We start from the raw sequence: 20,087 nt of genomic DNA on the forward strand, positions 1-20,087 counted from the left end.
AGTGGTGCGCCAATGATGGCAGCGTGTTATGCGTCGTCGTTGCCGAGGGGGAATTATATGCATGGGCAGGATAGGGTGGGGGAGGGGGAGGGAGAGGGTCCCCAAGCGGGAGGGGAGTTGGAGTCCAGGGGGCCGCTTTATGAGTTGTGGGTTAGGTAGGGAGGATGGGGGTATAGTTTTAGGTTGCTTGTTTGTGGGTTTGTTTGTGTGTGTGGGGTCTAGTCCAGGGGGTGAGGCGGGTAATATATATTATATATAAATGAATAAATAAATAATTCTTTTCCTTATAGTAATATATATATATATATGATATAACTTTTAAGCCTAGAGATATTCAAGGAATATAAATACAATAAATAAACTATTTTATAACGTAACTTATGGTGAACCGGGTCATATAGGGAACCGGGTCACAAAATTCAATATTCTCTATGTGATCTTGTTCTACGAACTACATATTCATCCAATTCCAACTCTAAATCGCTTGAACCATTCTCTAGCTCTTCTTCTTCAGTATCCTCTTCTAATTCTTCAATTGGACATTTGCATAGCCGTCCTCGTGATCTTTTCTTCTTGGGTTTCTCCTCTGCCTCACATACGATTTTCAATACTTCCTCAATATTAAAGACAAATTGATCTTACAATTTGATCCTTTTGCCTTTAGTTCTTTTCTTTCGAGTCTCGATTACCTTCTGAGTATCAGCGAGATGTTTCTGAAGTAGGGTTATCTCAGCATTTTGAGATTCTACAAGCCTAGTTATTCATTTAGCATATCAACGAGTTAGTAATATAGGAGAATCGTTGCTTATTAGAACTGAATTAAAGATCTGATTTGCTTGTTTTAATTCTGTCCCATCTAAGGGAGAACTTCTGAATATAGAAAAGTCTAGGCCTTAATTATTAGTTCTTATTTATAAAGTAGAAGATTACTAAAAGGAATTAAATGATAATATATCAAGTACTTTTTGTGGGGAAAAAGATACCAAACCAATTCCTCTTCAATTAGTTTTAATATTAAAAGAATTAATTGCTTTTATTCTGATCTTTTGAAATAGTTCTACTCATTCAGCTTTTTGGATTCGCTTTATATCAATCCGAGAATATCGATCGATCTTTAAAGAATCATATTGTTTTATTGGCATATATACTTTAATATCAAGAAGCTGAAGCAAATGAGAACAATAAGGGAATAGTATAAACAAATCGATATCCCTCCCTATACAAAAAGCAATTAGATTGTCTATAATATGATTTGAATGATTATCTATGATTAAAAGTCGGGGCTGATCACCTGACACTTTCTTGGATTCTGGCTCGAAAACCCTTTGTAGCTATTCTAATCTATAGCTATTTGAGATCCATTCATTTGCATTAGTAGAGAACTACCAATCTTGAGATGTATTCTTTGGAATCTATAACGTGGTTTAACACCGAGTGCACCATATCACCGAGTGCACCATATCACCAAGTGCACCATATCACCGAGTGCACCACTTTTACCTCAATTTGGACTTTCTAACTCATATCATTCAACAATCATTAAATCAATCAATTAAAACTATTAAGAATCTAATAATCTAGGATCTATTATACTATTTTGACAAGTTCTTGAATTATGACCAGTCTTTCCACACTTACTACAGCATCGACTAGTAGATGATTCCCTATTAGAATTTCCCCCATTTTGACGCTCGTCGTGTTGAATCTGAATATCAATCTCTTGTTGAGATAATATATCTGTAGTTTCTTGTCCAGTAAGTACTCCTCCTTAATGTAATTGAGTCTTTTTCATATATCGACATTTGCTTAATGCCTCATTTGCCCTTTGAAATATACAGTTTTCTGTATTTAAAAGTGTGTTTTCATATGCCAATCTCTCTGTACCTTTAGCTAAAGCTAGTACAGTTTCGAATATAGGTGTAGGGGAGCTTGATTGATGACGAGCCATTCGAGATTTCATTAAAGTTGATTGAGAAAAAGCTTCAGTTGGATTGTGAGGAATTTGAGAGATCCAAAGGTTTAAATCGAAAGGGGGGGGGAGTAGGCGTATGAATTCGAATATCTAATTTTGAGAGTATAGCTTGAGGGTCAAATGGTATTAGACCTGTTCCTCGGAATCCTGATTTCATATTCTGAGCTGTGATTGATTCTTGATATGCAGCTTTGAAAGTTGCAAAGAATTCAACCTTCGATATATGATTGATATATGCCTTGATAAATTGTTGGGTTTCTTGAGACTAGAAAGAGCATCAGATTGAATTGATTGATTCTCTAGCTAAGCAGTTAAGCTGCGAGCATATATTCAAAAAATGAAGGAATAGGTTGGGTATTCGGCCTTCGGAATTAAAGTGCTTTGAAATCAAAATATTGAAAGCAAACAAACAGTATACCAAAAAGGAAAGAATGAATTAAAAGTTGAGTTTTGTTTGCTCCTTATATGCATATGTACTATATATGCATATGCTGCCAAGATCCCAGGAGGTCAACAAATAGCGATCCAATGTTCAAAGGGAGTGGCCTTGCGGCATGTAATTACCAGACTCTAGCTCACACTATACCTCGCTCGTCTCCTAGCTCCACAACTATGTATTGCTTGGTTTTGGTTGATGAATCGAGCGAGTATATCGAATAATATATTCAGATGCAGAAATCGAGTTATTTGTCAAGTTTGGAATCACTTCTATATTATATTTTCTTTATACTCTCTTATTAAAATGAAGAATTAATATAAATTGATGGATATAAAAGAATATAAACTAGAGTAAAAACCGTATAAATAGACTTATAAACTAACAAAATTAGTGTATTTAATCATATAACGTGGTTTATCATCGAGTGGGCCACTTTTCCCTCAATTCACACCTTCAACTTCTACACGCGATTTATCAATCAATTATTATGGAATCAACTAATCAAGAAGCCCGAATCTTTCTTGCTATCGAAGCTATTCATAAAGATAAAAAACTAAGCATTCGAAAAGCTTCTAAGCTCTATAATATCCCTCGTACGACTCTTCAACACAGAATGGATGGTTTACCACCTCGTACAGAAACTCGAGCGAATCGTCATAATATTACAGAATTGGAAGAGGAAGTGATTGTTCAATATATTCTTAATATGGATTCGAGAGGTTTTCCACCTAAACTTAAGAATGTGGAAGATATGGCGAATTATATTCTTGAATCGAGGGGTACGAAGTGTATTGGGAAGCTCTGGGCGTATCGATTCGTAAAGTATCGAATCGAATTAAAGATGTGTTTTAGTTGTGTTTATGACTTTCAAAGAGCTCTTTGCGAAGATCCTAAGTGTGTGAACGAAGTGAATGACTTCAATTCAATTACTACTGTAATAAAGAACTAAGCGAACGCGAAAGAGACTAGCTCTTTTAGTAAGTCTATATAAGACTTACTACTTTCAATATGTAGCTAGCTCTTTAGACAGAATACAATTAGACATACAGGACCTACGTAATCTGTGGGTGCTACGTCTTCCGTATCCTTCTCGTACCAACACTAAGTTTATTGAAGAGTGGTTTCTATTGATTGCGAATATACGAGCGAAATACGGCATTTTGGACGGCGATTTCTACAATTTCGATGAAACAGGCTTTATGATGGGTATAATATGTCCCGGGATGGTTGTAACTAGTGCTGAACGAAATGGCAGAAGCAAGGCAATACAATCAGGCAATCGAGAGTGGGCTATGGCAATTATATGTGGTAATAAAGAGAGTGAAACTATACCTTCATTTTTAGTAGTTCAAGAACAAGTTCATCTTTCCAATTGGTATACCGAAACCGATTTTCCTGCGGATTGGGCTATTAAACCTACTTCCAATGGATGGACGAATAATGAGACAGATCTAGAATGGTTAAAGCATTTCGATAAACATACTATTCGTCAAAGGAAGGGCAAATATCGAATGCTAGTATTGGATGGGTATGAAAGCCACGAATCAATACCTTTTCAATCATATTGCAAATCAAATGATATTATATACCTCAAATTACCACCACATTCAAGTCATTTAACTCAACCACTTGATATTGGCTGTTTTAGCAATCTGAAACGTTCATATAATGATCAAATTAATGAATTTATGTTGACCTCCTGGGATCTTGGCAGCATATGCATATATAGTACATATGCATATAAGGAGCAAACAAAACTCAACTTTTAATTCATTCTTTCCTTTTTGGTATACTGTTTGTTTGCTTTCAATATTTTGATTTCAAAGCACTTTAATTCCGAAGGCTGAATACCTAACCTTATTCCTTCATTTTTTATTTTTTTTTGAATATATACTCGCAGCTTAACTGCTTAGTTAGAGAATCAATCAATTCAATCTGATGCTCTTTCTGGTCTCAAGCAACCGAACACTATTCATCTCTTCCAAATCCTACGCACTGAGCAGTGCTATTGTGATTCCGTATGGAAGTATATTTGATATAATTATTTATGAAGTATGCACAATATATAGTTGCAGAATCAGGATAGCTTATTCATATTTCGTACTTGGAGCGCTCGATAGAGCGTGAATCAATGTTGTTAAACACAGTTGCTTGAACACAGCTGATTCCTGGGTAGAAATTTATGATTTTTTCCCTCGATATATTAAAGATCTATTATAACCCGAGTTACAGATTATAATTTGAATTCATCAGTACATCAATGTAAAAAGACATTCAAGTAATGAAAAGAGCTTATTTTATATCTAAATAAGTTTCTTTTCTTGTACTGTTTATTTTTACGTGTTTAGATTGTAGATCAAAAATTAAAATTACATCAGTGTAAAAAAAACAATAATAATATTTAGTATTAATTAAAGAAAATAACCTCAATCAATGAGTTAGACTTCTGATCAATTCTCTATAACTAGCCCTACTGATCCTCGCTTCAATATCAATATACTATCAAAAGCAGATAGTAGGACCCCAGATCATTTGAAGCCATACACATTACATTATTGCAATTGCTCTTGAAAATGTTTAAATCCAACCCCTTCATAATTATCCCCTTTGTGAAATAAAAAAAGCTTCCGTCCTCACTACGTTCGTCACAAGAATGAAGTACACATTGACTACAAGCCATTTTCTCCCTAATTCTCTCCATCAAGAAATATCCAAGAGCCCATCCAGAACTCTGACTCCCGAGTTCAAACTCGCCATAACTGGCTGACCCCCAATCTAGCAGGTAAGAAAGTAATAAAATATTAGAACAAACAGGCACTTGCATCTGAATATCCGGTCTTTAGGTTCGTAGCTTTTTCAACTTGAACTTAACATCTTGATAACATCGTTGTGTGATATCGATCAACCAGCCTTCATATCGCGTTTAGCATGCCCAAATATACTCCGCAGCTGACACTTCAATATGGAAATATTTCTCTACTGTATCCCTGAAAATTGTGATGCCCCAAGAGATCAAACTATGGTAGAGCGAAATTTGATGGAAGGCCGCAAGAAATGTAAAGGGTTTTGAGTTGGTGAGGGCGGAGGTAGTGGGCTCGTACCAGCAGGTTGTGGTAGATAATTCCATGGATTGATATCTGATCAAAATTTTATCCCACAAATTAAGCATCTGGTGAATTTAGCATATGATTTTTGCCGGACTAAATTTAATGTTCATAGTATCAAATTGTGAGTTTGAAGCGGGCTTGGTTCCCTAGTATTAGTTTTCACTTCCCCCATTCAAACATTAGAAGATTGAGGCTTTCAATCTCCCCAACCTGTATTAGCTACGGTCGAATAAGGCCAGCCACCCTCCATTTACTATTGTTAGAAGCCTACAAAGCTCCTAGCCGTCTTAGATAGTCATAGACTCAGTGTAGACGTTAATTTAATCAATCAATCAATCTTGTGAGTTTGAAAAAGACTTAGCATAGGCTCATATTTGAACAGACGGGGGACAAGTAAATAGTACCAGATACAAAAAAGGGGTGAACGAAAGATCGAATGGGATAGTAGCAGACGAATGACTACAAACAAGAGTCAGGTTACTCAAACATTCAAGCAGAAGAAATGTTTGTCATAGACAGTATCAGAGCAATCGTTAAAGATGCAGATATAAACCAAGAAGCTCAGAAGGTCAAAATGAAAGCCATGTTTCAAGAACTGCAGTATAGATTCAGTAAAGAATCAAGAGGAAAGATATGTATCTGGAATAATCCAGTATATAACCCTCGGATATATAAAACCAAATTGAACAAAGAAAAGTAATTGGACATACAAAATATGATGATAGCAGTGTAACCAATAGTCCGGACTATAGAATATATTAGATGTTTTGAATTGAATAGTCAAACTTAAATCTGAACTTTTTATATTGAAAATCCCTTAATAGCCCATCTAATCCAATAATATTACAAACTAGTTATCTAGACTGCCGTCCAGACTTTAGATTGCAGGACTACTGGATAAACTGGGTGATAGAATTCAGGTGGAACAACTTAGAAAGAGGCCACAAATATGATCCATAAATGTCTCTGGTGAATCAAAAACCCAAACTCAACATCAAAGAACACCTGAGACCTTTCCACAAGATAGAAACCAGTATACAGAACAACCCCGCATGATGTCTCATCACCCATCTCACATCTCCCACATCCAGAACCCTCTTAGACATAAGATGACATCGAAAACAAAGCAAATAATTAAACTCCAACTCCAAATCATCATCACAACACACATCACGAAACCAAAAAAAAAAAAAAGATTCATTCATAAATTCCAACATTCCAAAAAAAGAAACCAGAAATCCCACCACATAATCCCAAACTCACTCAATTCAAGAGCTATAATCACAAAATCTAAAATCATCAAATCAAGACCCTCGAGCAACCATCCCACCTCCCAACGCCAAAAAAAAGTCAGGCAGAACTCCCAGACTAAGCGAGCTAAAAGGATCCAGTATATTCCCTCCTATTAATCTATTCATTCATTCATGATCGATTGATCAAACCTCATCGTTTCTTCTCATCTTTTTCTTTTCCTCCACTACAATCCCAACACCCTTCATTACTCAAGTAAGTACCTACCCTCCCCCCCCACTCCCCAAATCCCATCTAATTTTCCTTTCCTTTCCTTTCCTTCTCACCAACCAACCAACCCATGATCCCACCAGCCCAACCCCAGAACTCTCTATCATAAATCCTTGATCCCCATCCAAACCCAACCAACGATTAAATATTCCAAATCCATTCAACCACAAATATTCCTCTCCTTTCTCATTCTTATACTCATTCTCAAACTCATCTACAATTTTAATTCCCCAATACGAGTTTTAAGATTACAAAATGTAAAAATCCTGATTCCACGCCATCGAGATAGTATATTCAGATCATATGAAGTTGAAGTAAACTCCTACTTTAAACGAACATCAAGCTATCCTCCGTCAAACAATAAAAATCCCACTCACCACTTAAAAATATCTGATTCTCACCAACCTACTAACATACCCCATTCTTTCATCCAGTCAAAGAAAGGTAATCTTAGCAATACCAGCTATACATGGCACATCCATCTCCTACCTACAAATCCAATGCTCGTACTTCCATCAGCGCATCTCTCGCTAGCTCGGTGAGGCCCGCTCATCCTATGTTCAGGAATAGTTATCTTACGTCCATCTATTTCCATATAGCATTTCGACGACTTATTCGCTAATTAATGCTAGAGATATAGAGAGTAAGGGGTCTATATACTATTCTGCTTGCTTGTCTTGTAGGTGTGTCGTGTCTATACTTGCTTGCTGTTCATTATTTTGATTGTTCCTACTGACATATGACATTAGTTACCACACCTTCTTCCATCATCATGGGAAGTTTAGGTACGAATTATTCATTCATTCACCCATAAATTCATTTCAGAGCCACTTCACTATCATCTCGCTTCATACACAATGACACTTTCAAACAAGCATACCACTCTAGACATAAAAAATTCACTTTCCATGAATTAAGTTTCCAACAACGCTAGTGCTTGTTTACCCAAAAAGCGATTATCAGGTACAAAGAATACCTACCTCTCTTTCCCAGACAGCCTTTTATTTAGTTTCCCTCAAATATTAATTTACCGCACTTTTATTTATCAAATCAAGCATAAACAATACAATACAATACACTACCGTACAGTACAAATAGCTAGCACTTGCCATTTACCACTAACATGGAACACTACGAAAAAGACGAAACACCCGCACTCTTGCAGCAACTTTTGCGACAGAATGCCAGCGAAGGATTTGGACCCTATGCTGAGAGTCCCATGGCGGTCGAACCACTTTACCACGCACCTTCCCTCACCACGCAAAACTCTAACGCAGCAAATCGGGATTTCCTCCCTTCCGTCTTGAACCCAACAGCCAGCGGCTCCATCATCCCACTTACATATAAACAAGCAATTAGCGATCTCGAGAAATATTGCGAAGTGGCACAAAACAAATGTGGTCTCCAAGAGAGACAAGTGACCATAGTCGCATACGACGAAACGGGTGGACAAACCAGCGTTCACCAAATCAATTTGACATTCGATCTTGATCTCAAGCTATTAATTCAGATTCTACAAGAATTGATCGATCAGCGAGAACGCGAACCTTCCCACACCGGCAAAGGTAAATTCTTAATCAGACGTATCGATGTTCGCTCCGGTCGAGGTTCTATGGACAGATGCTTTCCAGCCATCGAAGGCACGGTTATCGAAGCCACTCAAACGTGTAATCCCCCATCAGCTCAATGGGTAACCTGGGAGTGCGGTGGTTCAATGGAAATTTATTGGAGATACTACCGCGTGGCCATGCAGCTTGGTATCGGTGCTGGCCCTTGTGGTCCTATTTTGAAACTCCGTACTGTCAAATGCAAGGATACATACGATAGTGATGAGGTTGGTCATATTTTCAACACTAGCAGCTCTCAAAATCAACACATCAGACGTTATTCCGGCGGAAAGCCACCAGGAGGCGGTGTCTTTGGAAACATGTCAACTGGAGCACTATCGGGGACTCGGCCACAATTGAACCCCGTCGCATCTGCGTTCAAGTTCGGCATTAGTATCGAGGAAGCTATCGACGACACGAATACACTACCATCTACAGTCAGTCACAAAGGCAGGGGGGCTGCTGTTGAGAATTCCGACGCAAACGGACTTTTTCAAAGAGGTGAATACAAGGGTGGCAGTAAGAAGGTTACTGTTGACACAAGTACTACTAATGGGTGGAAGAAAGCTCCTATTCCTGAATGGGATAGCTTGCCGCCAGCAATCAATCATAATCCTGGTGGATATCAGGCAAAGCCGACCAGTTGGTCATATTGGCAACGAATTGGTGGCGATCCCGACACACATATGGAGTTTCCTCTAGGCCACATCCCCTACCCCGAGACACCAGATATTGACCACTGTGACTTTCTTCCAGGAGAACAACTTGACGTGAAAGCATTAGTTGCAACTGCCATGAAAGCCATTTCAAAAGATGAGCAACCAGTTATGCCGATATTAAGTGCTGAAGAACAGGCAATCATTTATCAGATCACGGCCCAAACGAGAAAGGATTTCAACGATGCTAGGAGTTTTGCCCAAGAAGATGATGATAATTTCATCCCAACTGTCAATCCAAACTGGGATCCCAGTGATGCGAAGAATCAGCTTACAAAGGATGAGGAAGTCACATCGAGTTTGACAAAAATTACAAGCATTCCTGCAAAATCCCAAAGTCAGCCGGCGGTTTTTGAGCATAAATCAGAACCACCATCATACGTCAATGCATACTACAATCGCCCAACCCAGCCAATGATTAGCACTATATCTGTCACTAGCCCCGGTACAGTTTCCAGCAAAGATTCTCCTGTTAGATTTGGATCACCACGCGCCACCCAGAGTAAATCAACGTTTCCATCTGGTGGTCGGGCAAGACCTTTCACACCGAGTCAGATGACTTCGTTTCAGCCGTTGAAAGTTGGAAGCAGGCCTGGCACACCTACACTTAGATACGGTGGCAATACTAGCTCGTTCGCAATGCCAAGTACCAGCATCGGGTTCAATGCCCCGCCTAATACCATCTCCCGGAGTAGGCCATCCTCGCCTGCAAACTCGAGTCAAATGGTAGACCAATTCGGCATCTTGAATATGGCTCACACCCAGGGTCCTCTGCGCGGCCACCATAACCAATTGTTCGTTCCAGGATTCGGAGCAAATCAAAATACTCCGACCGCCCAAGGTTTTGGTAATCTTCCGCAGAACTTGGTAGATTGGAATTTCATCCACGGAGAGACTAGATATCCTTTCGGGTACAAGTTTGAATTCGGTGGCAACAGAAGCAATGAAAACAGTGGCGGGGGAATTTAATTGATAGAATGCGGTATGCCAATTTTCTGGTGGGCTTTTGCCGGTCGGCTTTGACGCAAGGTTAGGATATTCGGAAGCATTTCTGGTGATAGCAAGGCTTGGAAAGGCATGGTGCAGATTCTCTTTGGGGAAAGCGACTTATTGATAAGGAAACATACTGTAGTTAGTTTCTAGAAGCGTCGGTCATCCCATGGCTGAGATGTGGTCATTGATCTACCGCTCAATCCACCTCTTTTCACTTTATGCTTGCAAATACCCATGTGATAGAGTGCCATTTTCAGAGTGAAGAATGCAGATACTGCTGGGATAAACACTATTTTACCCGCAAATACCTGGATGCATTTATTGATTTGAACAAACTCATTGGGAAAGTCTGCCCGAGAAAAAAACAAGGCAATTGCCGAGTCGAGTCAAGTCAAGGACTGAGCCAATCGTAGAAAATACCGAATGAATGTGGAAGATCATTATTTTACATTGCAAATCATCGATGTCAGGGGTAGATCTTAGATCATTTTGATGACATGCATTGATATGGGTTTTTGACACTGCCTTTGATCCGAAAAGCCGAGCAGTCAGATGAGGTTATGCCTAGTTTATGTATGGATATTGACTTGGCTAGCTGGCAAGCTAGACATTGATGAGCTGAACATGGAGAATCGGCTAGTGACGACTAGTAGTATGCATGAGACTAGCCTCGGCGGCTATTCCAGTGGCCTGGTGCTGTTGACCTGTTGGCTGGATCAAGGGACTGGCCCTTGTAAGAAACCTGCATTCGAGAGCCACACCGAGGACGATAATGTACGACATAGTAAATATTGTCACTTGGCATATCCAACTCTAGACGAAATCAACAAAATGTACCGCGAGAATATATAACTTAGAGTAACGATATTAACCAGCCGAATGGACTTTGCACTTGTTTGGGTTGGTCAAGACGGGGCACTCTATGAAGCATATCAAGTTAAGTGAGCTGGCAGAGATGGTAGATATATCATCGTCCAAAGAGTGAGGAGCATGTGAAACCGTAACACCAACGAGTCATCTGGTTGTGTACCCTTCGCAGGTTTTATGCGAGTTTATAGATGTCGGTACCGATTGTTGTGTGATATGATTTGTCCCTGTAGAATCATAGCTTGCTCCAAGGACTGCAGCTGCCTGCCGACTTCAAGGTTGTGTCAGGACGCTAAACATTGATGACGGTGTCGGCACTTCCCACTACCTCCTTCATGTTCCATTACAGTGTAGGTATATTTATTATCAGCTATTCGCTATTGGAGACGGAGGTGTTCGTACACCACGAATACGAATTCAGCGGATTGAGGAACGGGTTCGAGTGGGCCAATTGATGGACAATGATACTCCTCGAATACACATCTGCGAACTAGATCATTTGATTGGCTTCGTAGGGGAACTTACTCCGGTTCATTGTTAGACAAAAGCCACGTCTGCAAGCTGGCCTGGCGGATGAACTGAAGCTTTGAAGTTTGTGTTGAGAGAAATGAAGCAATGTGGTGATGTGCGAGGTGAAGACGGGAATTTTCTAGCAAATGGCGACGGATGAGCTTAACGGTAAACGGCCGGCTATTGGATAGGTGCGGGGCCATGTGCTGAAATTCAAGGATAGGCTAAACAAAACACCACACTTGAAAGTTAACACACTGAAGGATGGTGTCGCACAGAACAATGGAAACAATGGAAACCCTGTAATTGTCCCACACGATTTGCAGATGGAAATTTGGGAAATGGGGAATGGTAAAATGGGAAAATGGGGAATGGAACTGGTGAACCAATGCTTGAGTATGTGTACTATACGAAGTACGGTATGTGGTCGTCACCCGGATACCTCGTATATCACAATATAGTAGTAATTAAGAGCATAAATACAGTACGATCATCCAGACTGCTAATAAATACGGACTGGGTACCATAAAGAGATAAAAAGGTGGCTGGTTACCTTTCGAATTCCAAACTTACCACTTAACCTTATTACTTCAACAATACTCCGTAATTACTTCTGCTTCACCAACTTTTCACATTACCCAATATGTAGGTCCTCAGGTATTGCATCCCTTATCCCACATGCGTAAACATCGCTCTTCGCCAAATTCGGGCCCCCCAATTTCGTACCTTACCTTGTGAAATCATTAGATTGGTCCTGCCCCATACCTATCTACAGGTACCATGACCAAAATGCATGAGTGGCAATGCACAATCCAAGGAGTGGGCGTGTATTTCACAACTTTCTACATGCACATTGAACATGCTTCCCTCAGCGCTAGACACAAACAAGGAAAGAGAAATCCACGTACATAATGTACAATAACATATTGTCGGCGAGTCGGCGAGCAGACGATAAAGGGAGTATAATACCCAACATATTCACCTTCATTGACCGCTACTACCGCTTGCCATGAGACCGCATGCATTACCATATAGGCGCGGCGTGGAGACATGGCTCCAAAGAAATAATCTAGGGGTCTAACGAAATCCATCTCCCAAACCCGAAACAGAATAGTCTCGCACTTATCGTTGGAGCGTTATGAATCTCGGTAAGTTGGGGAAGTCGTTCTTCGAACGTGCGTTTTTCTGTGAATCAATAATATTTAACATGCACCGCAGCCCTGCATCTGGTCCATAGTCTTTCATCGAATGTATTCTATAAAGTGGGTGATTACCAGGAATCAGCAGCCAAATATTGCAAAGAAACCCCAAAGTCCAGCCTAGCGAGCCGAGTCCGAAAACCTGGCTGACCAAGCCTCGACATATAACTTCATACAAGTTGTTGACGAGCTCTAACGGAGTTATACGAACATATAGCAAAGAGACTTAATCTTGATTCGAGATTTGCCAATTTTTGCCGTCAAGGCAGCTGACAATAATATCGGAGCGTTGTCGCACAAAGAGATGGTCACTACAAGTGACACAGTTGAGGTGAGTAAGAAACGTTCATATACTCCACTGGCTTCCACTTCCTCGACTCGAACCTGCCTCTACTCCTGAAAAGCTTAAGCCTCATATATAAGTAGATGAATATACACGCGAGTAAGAAGTCTTTTACTCAAAGTTGATTCTGAAGGGTTGTGATGCACACTCAACTCTGGAGCAATAGAATCATACACACACACATATATGTAATGAAGATTCATCATGTCAAAGGACATCAACTTCGTTAAAGAGTTGAGGTGAATCACACTATAATGACACACTTCTTTAATATTTCTCAATGAAAAGCTTCGGAATTGTTTGATTTGATTGCAATGATTCAAGAACGGTTGGGTCTAAGAAAGAGCAACTAAAGAACCCCATGGGCTCCTAAAGATATTCACTAGTGTAGAAAGCACGCTACTTCCATATTTGAGAAAAAAAAGATCTACATGAGTCTTCCTTCCACAACATATTACAATCAAGACTTTGAAATTTGCGTCAAAGCATTTCGTAAATATTCACACACGCGAAATACACAGATATTCAGTCACTGATTCGTCACTATATCTTCATAGCTTTCGGTGCATCCTTCTCTCTATTCAATGCACCTAAATCCCTCAAATATCATGGAAACGATGCTCACTCCAGTTGCCCCTCCAAACGTAAGTCTTATTTTTGACTATTCCCCGCAGTATTATAAGCCTCTTGAAATTTATGAATCTTCAAAAGTTCTTGGAATAACGAGGCCACCCCAGGTCACTGGGACTGCTTTCGAAAAATAGTACTCTGCTAATAACCTCATAGCTCTGGTTTGCCTTAAAAATCCTTCGATATGCGTATCCAACACTCGTCTTTTTCTACTTCTTCATCGCGCTCGGCCGTACAGTGTGTTATATGCAGACGGAGAAATCACGTAATCAGGACCAATATGTCCGTCGTGGGTTGATATTGTGCTTAATCGCCGGTCTCACTGGAACATATGTACGCTTCTCCCTGCCCCTAGATAATAATCCTTACACTATCCTGCACTATAATCGCATTTCTGACACGTTTGTGGCAATAGGCTGTCGAAATTATCGTTGCTATTATCAAATCGTCAGTTGAAGGCTGGAATCCTGGACAAGATCGTGTTGTGAGTGATTTCTTCTTTTTTTCTAGGGACCCACGAAATAGTCGAAATAAATCGCACACCAAAGTCATACGTAGAGGCTCCAAAGTACTCTCAAATTCCTCACTTCAGATGTGACAATCAAGCGGTCTTTCAGGCGTATGATTTTTAATATCCCGATTGAGATTTCACAATTAAGTATCTCTTCAGCTTAGGATGCTTAGCATTCCATTTTGTGCGATTTATTTCGCCCACTGAGTGGTTTTACTCTCTTCCAAATCCCCATATAATCTTATTACAGTTTTTTTTTACTTTTACTGACCTTTAGGTTTACCTCATTTCATCGCTTCTAGTTTTTATGGTTGAGATAATCGCACTAGCGGACACGAAATTTCCGGAATGGTATCCATACTATGGAACTTGGTTCATCGGTCTCTTCGTGGAACTCTGTCTAATCATTTTCCCAAATGTGTTCACCCCACCGACTAACTCAGCTTTTGATTATATATTTCTTACTGTTCAAGTTATAAGGATCTTCAATCTTACTGCTCTACCTATTATCTACTTCTATCTCCGTAATTCAGACAAAACTCAGGACGGTGCTGACGCGGAACGCCAATCACTACTGAAAAAGCCGTCCGTTCCGTCTAGCTCAGGAAGTTCCACCTTGAATGGAAATGGTTATGGTACAACTGATCAGACTACTGATCAAGGTTCCCAGAGTGCAGAGGATGATTCGGATACTGCTAGTGTGGCTTCAGAAGATTCTTATCTGGAACGGCAGCGCAAGTCAAAAGAGGCTGTTGCAAAAAGACTGGAGCAAGACGGTAACTGGTGGACCTACCTCAAAGGGTTTTCTGTGAGTTTCCGACACGCAAAGGTTTTGTTGAAATAGTTTGACTAATCAGTATACCTAGATTTTTATTCCATTTATTTGGCCAGTGAACAACAGAAAGCTTCAGGCCAGAGCTGTTCTTGTTGCCATGACTCTCCTGGCAAGCAATGCCTTAAATGTCCTTGTTCCAATACAATTTGGTATAATGGTGCAAAGCTTGATTACCTATACTGGAGGCGGTAAGTAATTCTCTCGTGGTTTACGCCGTGTCCGATAATCCGGACTACGAGAAATTCTGTTGAGTTTCAAGGTTTTATGGCCTTCACTAATCATTGTTTAGATCACAGCCATAACATTTGGATACCTGTTCTTCTGTACTCGCTCCTAAGGTTTATCAACGGTGGCTCGTGTCTCGATGTGATTCGCACGTGGCTCTGGAACCCCCTGGAGCAGTACGCATACAAAACACTCAGTTCAGCTGCGCATAGCCATATTATGAGCTTATCTTCTGATTTCCATGACAATAAATCATCATCAAATTTGTTTCAAGTAGTCCATGGGGGCAGGTCTGTCGCTGATCTAATGGAAATGCTCTGCTTCCAGGTGATCCCGATGGTCATCGATCTAGTCATTGCATTTATCTATTTCGGTGCCTTCGGACCTTACATGTTTCTTGTCCTAGTCGTCACCTTCATATCTTACATGTACGCAACCGTGAAATTGATTTCCATGAGAGCCAATCAACGCAGGGATTATATAACCTTTTACAGAAAGGAATGGACAGTTGGGCAAGAATCATTGGATAGCTGGACAACTGCTAATGTCAGTATTTGCACCGGCGTCATTTTACGCAAGCACTAACAAACTACTAGTTGTTTAACATGGTGCCCTACGAGAACAAACGATACTCGGGAGGTGAGTTATTATACTTCCATCAGACTTAAAAACTCGCATAATTAATGTATTATAGTCATCAAAGAGCATATCGACTCCAAATGGGCCTATGAATGGTTCTATAACATTACAAATATGGCTAAAAGTCTCATCATGTGCTTCGGACTGACCGGTGTACTGTGCCTGGGCTCCTATTCCGTAGTATATGAAGGTCAAACAGTTGGAAAGTTCACCACCCTGCTTATGTTCTGGAGCCAATTACAAGGTACAACTTTTCTATTCTGTTAAGTATACGGATGCATAACTAACTATATTCCAGGGCCATTGGCATTTCTTGCCAATGCATATAGAACGATCTCTAGTTCCTTGATAGATGCCGAGCGCCTTCTTGAACTGTTCAAGACGGAGCCTTCGATTAAAGAAACGCCCGGCGCTAAAGACCTCGAGATTAGTAAATGTGAAGTTGAGTTCAACGATGTATGCTTTTCTTATGACGAACGAAAGCCTATCTTGAAGAATGTCAGTTTCTTTGCTCCGGGTGGAAAGACAATCGCATTTGTTGGTGAAACTGGCGGTGGTAAATCAACAATGTTGAAACTAATGGATCGTTTTTATGACGTCAAATCGGGAAGTATCAAAATCGACGGTCAAGATATTCGGGACATCACGATGCATAGGTGAGTCAAATTTGTAAAAGCTTGGCAACCTCGCTAAAATACTGCCCACAGTCTTCGTAGCCATGTCGGTGTTGTTCCACAGGACCCTACTCTATTCAACGACACCATCATGAACAATATTCGATACGCTCGTTTGGACGCAACGGAAGATGAAGTATATGAGGCATGTAAAGCCGCTGCCGTTCATGATAAGATTTTGAAATTCGCGGATGGCTACAATTCTAAAGTTGGTGATCGTGGTGTGAAACTCTCTGGTGGAGAGAAACAGCGTGTTGCTATTGCTAGGGCTATTCTGAAACAACCAACGATCATTCTTCTCGACGAAGCTACCAGTGCTATTGATACAGAGACTGAACAGAAAATTCAGGAAGGATTCAAAGCACTGTGTAAAGGTCGAACAACCTTTATTGTCGCGTAAGTTATCTACAGAATCATTCATTACCAATGCCTTGATTCGATTCAGATAATTGAAAAGCATTCTTTTGATAGTCCTTTTACTAACTGTGAATAGTCATCGATTGTCAACGGTTATGAATGCCGACCATATGTTGTTATCATGGATGGCCAAATAGTCGAACAAGGATCTCACGATGAGTTGTTTCACTCCAAGGGAAAATACGCAGACCTCTGGGCAAAACAGATTTTCGTTAAGCCTTCCAATATGAAATCAAGATCCAAATCAAGATCAAAGAGTCCTGCAAAGAAAGATGCAACCATTGTCAATGATCTGACTGAGCAAAAGAAGACGGTTGATCTTGCGAAAGCGGTGAGAGGAGTTAAAGATCATAATCACACTCAAGACGACCGAGAGGGGGCCGAGGATGGTACAAACTCCAACAGTCAGTCAAAAGATGTAAGTGATGGATCGAAATAAGCCCCAAAAGTTTTGAACATATAACCGCATAGTGGAGGGCTTAGTGATATAGCAATTTTGCTTAGGTGGCGTTTGAATTTGCCCCAAAAACATATATTTAATATTTATCCTATGCTACTGCATATCAACGTGATTTAACTATGATAGCATCCACAGTGTGGTAGTATGACAACTTTAACTTTGTGAATCTATGCATTTATCTAATCAATAACACTTGAGCAATTCAAAACAAGCAGCAAAGTCTGCAGCTTCTATTTCTAACATACTCAAGGAAACAAAACGCAGAGAAGATGCACTCAAACCAACACCGATGCTACTAAAAACGAACCCTTCAAAATTGAGTGCCACAAGTCTCAAGGGATCTAAGCTCTTTCTATCGAAATCAGAGCCCAAGGGCCCCCAAACTTTAGCTCAAACAAAGCAACTTCTTGGCGAAACTCCTCGTCCTATTCCTACTCATCGGCCTGTTACTACCCCTAGCTCAGCAACAATCCCTCCGCTTTCTGCCTCTACCACTCCGCATCCAGCTACCACGACTCCTCACCCTACCACCACCCACCCTTACAGTCCCCAACGCAAATGTGTCTCAGCCCAAACAATTGATCAACCTTGTAAAGCTCAGTTATCAGCAAGTCCTCCCAGACCTCCAATCTTGAGCCAGCCACGATCACTATTTTGCACCGGTAATTTACCACTTCCAATCCATGGGAAAAATGTGCTTGAGCACTCCAATCCGTGGAATGAAGGACATCCTTGTCAATCTCCTTCTACACACTCGGTGCTTTCGCATACTGGTTTCAAGCACGAGAAAATACATGATGAATGTAAGTCGGAGAGTGGTAAGGTAGAAAGTGGTAGAATTGAGGGGAATGTACAAGAAAAGGTGGATAAATTGGATAAAGGACTACCTGAGGGATTGCCCACAGGTGCAATGTTTATTCAACTACCCAAGCAGGCGAATGTGCAGGTTAAGGAGAAGCAGTGCAAATCATCTACCGCTGAGAATACTGCTAAAAGTACTGCGTCTGAGCTTACCCCTTTGCTCCCCTCCAAGGAATCATCCGTCCGAACCAGCCCAAAATCCTCAGCTTACAAGAAAGAGACTAAGGATTTCAATAAAGGGTTGAAGAAACAATCGGCAAAAGAAAGACGAAAGGCAGCTTCTTCCTCGCAAACTATTAGTGAGCCAGTTGAAGCTATAGCTCAAGTTCTTAGTGTCCAAACTGCTACTGCAAAACCGGGAAGCCCAATCAAGATTCAAACGAAAGAAGCAGTCAGAGAGCAAAAGAAAAGAGAAAAAGAAGAACGGAAATCAGAGTCTTTAAGAAAGAAAGAAGAGAGTATTAAGAAGAAAGCGGAGAAGAAATTGAAAAGACATGGTATTGGTAATGTTGTTGCTGCCGGTGATGAGGGTGGTATGTTATTATTATTTTTACATCTGTTTTCACAATGCTCTTCTCGTATCGCATGATAAAGATACTGGCTAATTGGATAGTATGCGGAACAGAAGTGACGAGTTATGGAACTGCGACTTCGGATTTCGCGACGAATAGTTCGATGAATGCGAATGCAAATGCGAATGAGGTGGAAATGAATAGTGTTTTTACCGGTGGTACGGATGGAATTGTTGAAGCTTATACGGATATTCCGGCACAGATTCAGATTCAGAATGAGATTGAAGTAAGGGATTTAATGATTCCTACCGCGGAACAAGTAGCTGCAGATTCTCAATATCCTTCTAAAAATCGAAGAATGGACTCGAAGAGTGAACCTAGAAATACCGTTACTTTTGATCTAGATGGTGCGCATGAGGGATCGCGGGAAACACAGGCATCTATATCTTTGATTGATAGAGATGGGGGCATTGATGCAAGTGAAGATAGCACGAATACTCTCGTTAGAATTCCCCAAATTAACAGAGGAAGCGGAGTTGGAATAGGAATAGGAATAGGAAATGGAATAGGAAACACCAAACCTACAGAAAGAAAAGGTATATTAAAAAACGTCGCACAGGAAAAAAGAAGAGTTAGTGCACCAGCAAGAGAAAGTATCATGTATGATATCCCGAAGAGGAGAGAGAGGGTTCCGACGCCGATGGCGATGGTGGGGGGGTTAATAGGACCGGGTTTGGGGGGTTTGGGGGGTGGGAGTGCCGGTTATGGAGGGGATGGGGGAGAGGGAGGGGAGGGGGTTGCTGGGGCCTCCGGTTTCGTTGAATTTGAATTTGTTGGGGGGGACTTGGTTTGCGGGGATTTGGAGGGGTTGCAGGATTTGGAGGGTTTGGAGGGGGGAGAGCTCTGTGGCTGGGTGCTGGGGTTGGGGACTGCGGCTGGGCTGAGGAAAATTTATTTGGGTTGGTGTCGTTGATGATGGGGAACAGGAGGCAGTGTAGGGATTAGGAAGTGCGGCTTGGCTAAGGGGTGGTTGTGGTGGTAAGCTAAAA

At 40.7% G+C, this 20,087-nt stretch overlaps 7 protein-coding genes across 7 annotated transcripts; 6 read left to right on the forward strand and 1 right to left on the reverse strand.

Moving 5' to 3' along the window:
• Nucleotides 1–1,287: 1,287 nt before the first annotated feature.
• On the reverse strand, nt 1,288–1,683 carry SS1G_06479 (hypothetical protein; the record flags this gene model as incomplete). The annotated part of the gene is made up of 2 exons (XM_001592189.1): nt 1,288–1,341; nt 1,639–1,683. The coding sequence occupies 2 exons, from the start codon at nt 1,681–1,683 to the stop codon at nt 1,288–1,290; spliced, it is 99 nt and encodes a 32-aa protein (XP_001592239.1).
• Nucleotides 1,684–3,613: 1,930 nt separating this feature from the next.
• Nucleotides 3,614–4,180, forward strand: SS1G_06480 (hypothetical protein; the record flags this gene model as incomplete). Its single annotated transcript, XM_001592190.1, has 1 exon — nt 3,614–4,180. The coding sequence occupies one exon, from the start codon at nt 3,614–3,616 to the stop codon at nt 4,178–4,180; it is 567 nt and encodes a 188-aa protein (XP_001592240.1).
• A 1,193-nt stretch (nt 4,181–5,373) lies between these two features.
• SS1G_06481 (predicted protein) lies at nt 5,374–6,478 on the forward strand (the record flags this gene model as incomplete). The annotated part of the gene is made up of 3 exons (XM_001592191.1): nt 5,374–5,467; nt 5,995–6,153; nt 6,381–6,478. 3 exons carry the CDS (start codon nt 5,374–5,376, stop codon nt 6,476–6,478), a joined length of 351 nt encoding a protein of 116 aa, XP_001592241.1.
• A 1,030-nt stretch (nt 6,479–7,508) lies between these two features.
• SS1G_06482 (predicted protein) lies at nt 7,509–7,853 on the forward strand (the record flags this gene model as incomplete). Its single annotated transcript, XM_001592192.1, has 3 exons — nt 7,509–7,577; nt 7,680–7,722; nt 7,789–7,853. The coding sequence occupies 3 exons, from the start codon at nt 7,509–7,511 to the stop codon at nt 7,851–7,853; spliced, it is 177 nt and encodes a 58-aa protein (XP_001592242.1).
• Nucleotides 7,854–8,162: 309 nt separating this feature from the next.
• Nucleotides 8,163–10,331, forward strand: SS1G_06483 (predicted protein; the record flags this gene model as incomplete). The annotated part of the gene is made up of 1 exon (XM_001592193.1): nt 8,163–10,331. The coding sequence occupies one exon, from the start codon at nt 8,163–8,165 to the stop codon at nt 10,329–10,331; it is 2,169 nt and encodes a 722-aa protein (XP_001592243.1).
• A 648-nt stretch (nt 10,332–10,979) lies between these two features.
• Nucleotides 10,980–11,207, forward strand: SS1G_06484 (predicted protein; the record flags this gene model as incomplete). Its single annotated transcript, XM_001592194.1, has 1 exon — nt 10,980–11,207. The coding sequence occupies one exon, from the start codon at nt 10,980–10,982 to the stop codon at nt 11,205–11,207; it is 228 nt and encodes a 75-aa protein (XP_001592244.1).
• A 1,314-nt stretch (nt 11,208–12,521) lies between these two features.
• On the forward strand, nt 12,522–20,011 carry SS1G_06485 (hypothetical protein; the record flags this gene model as incomplete). Its single annotated transcript, XM_001592195.1, has 13 exons — nt 12,522–12,551; nt 13,149–13,262; nt 13,832–13,918; nt 14,061–14,237; nt 14,320–14,388; nt 14,693–15,223; nt 15,803–16,021; nt 16,072–16,114; nt 16,413–16,770; nt 16,822–17,184; nt 17,443–17,623; nt 17,916–19,059; nt 19,152–20,011. 13 exons carry the CDS (start codon nt 12,522–12,524, stop codon nt 20,009–20,011), a joined length of 4,176 nt encoding a protein of 1,391 aa, XP_001592245.1.
• Between the last annotated feature and the right edge of the window lie 76 nt (nt 20,012–20,087).

Source organism: Sclerotinia sclerotiorum, genomic scaffold, assembly GCF_000146945.2.
Source record: "Sclerotinia sclerotiorum 1980 UF-70 scaffold_8 genomic scaffold, whole genome shotgun sequence".
NCBI lineage: Eukaryota > Fungi > Ascomycota > Leotiomycetes > Helotiales > Sclerotiniaceae > Sclerotinia > Sclerotinia sclerotiorum.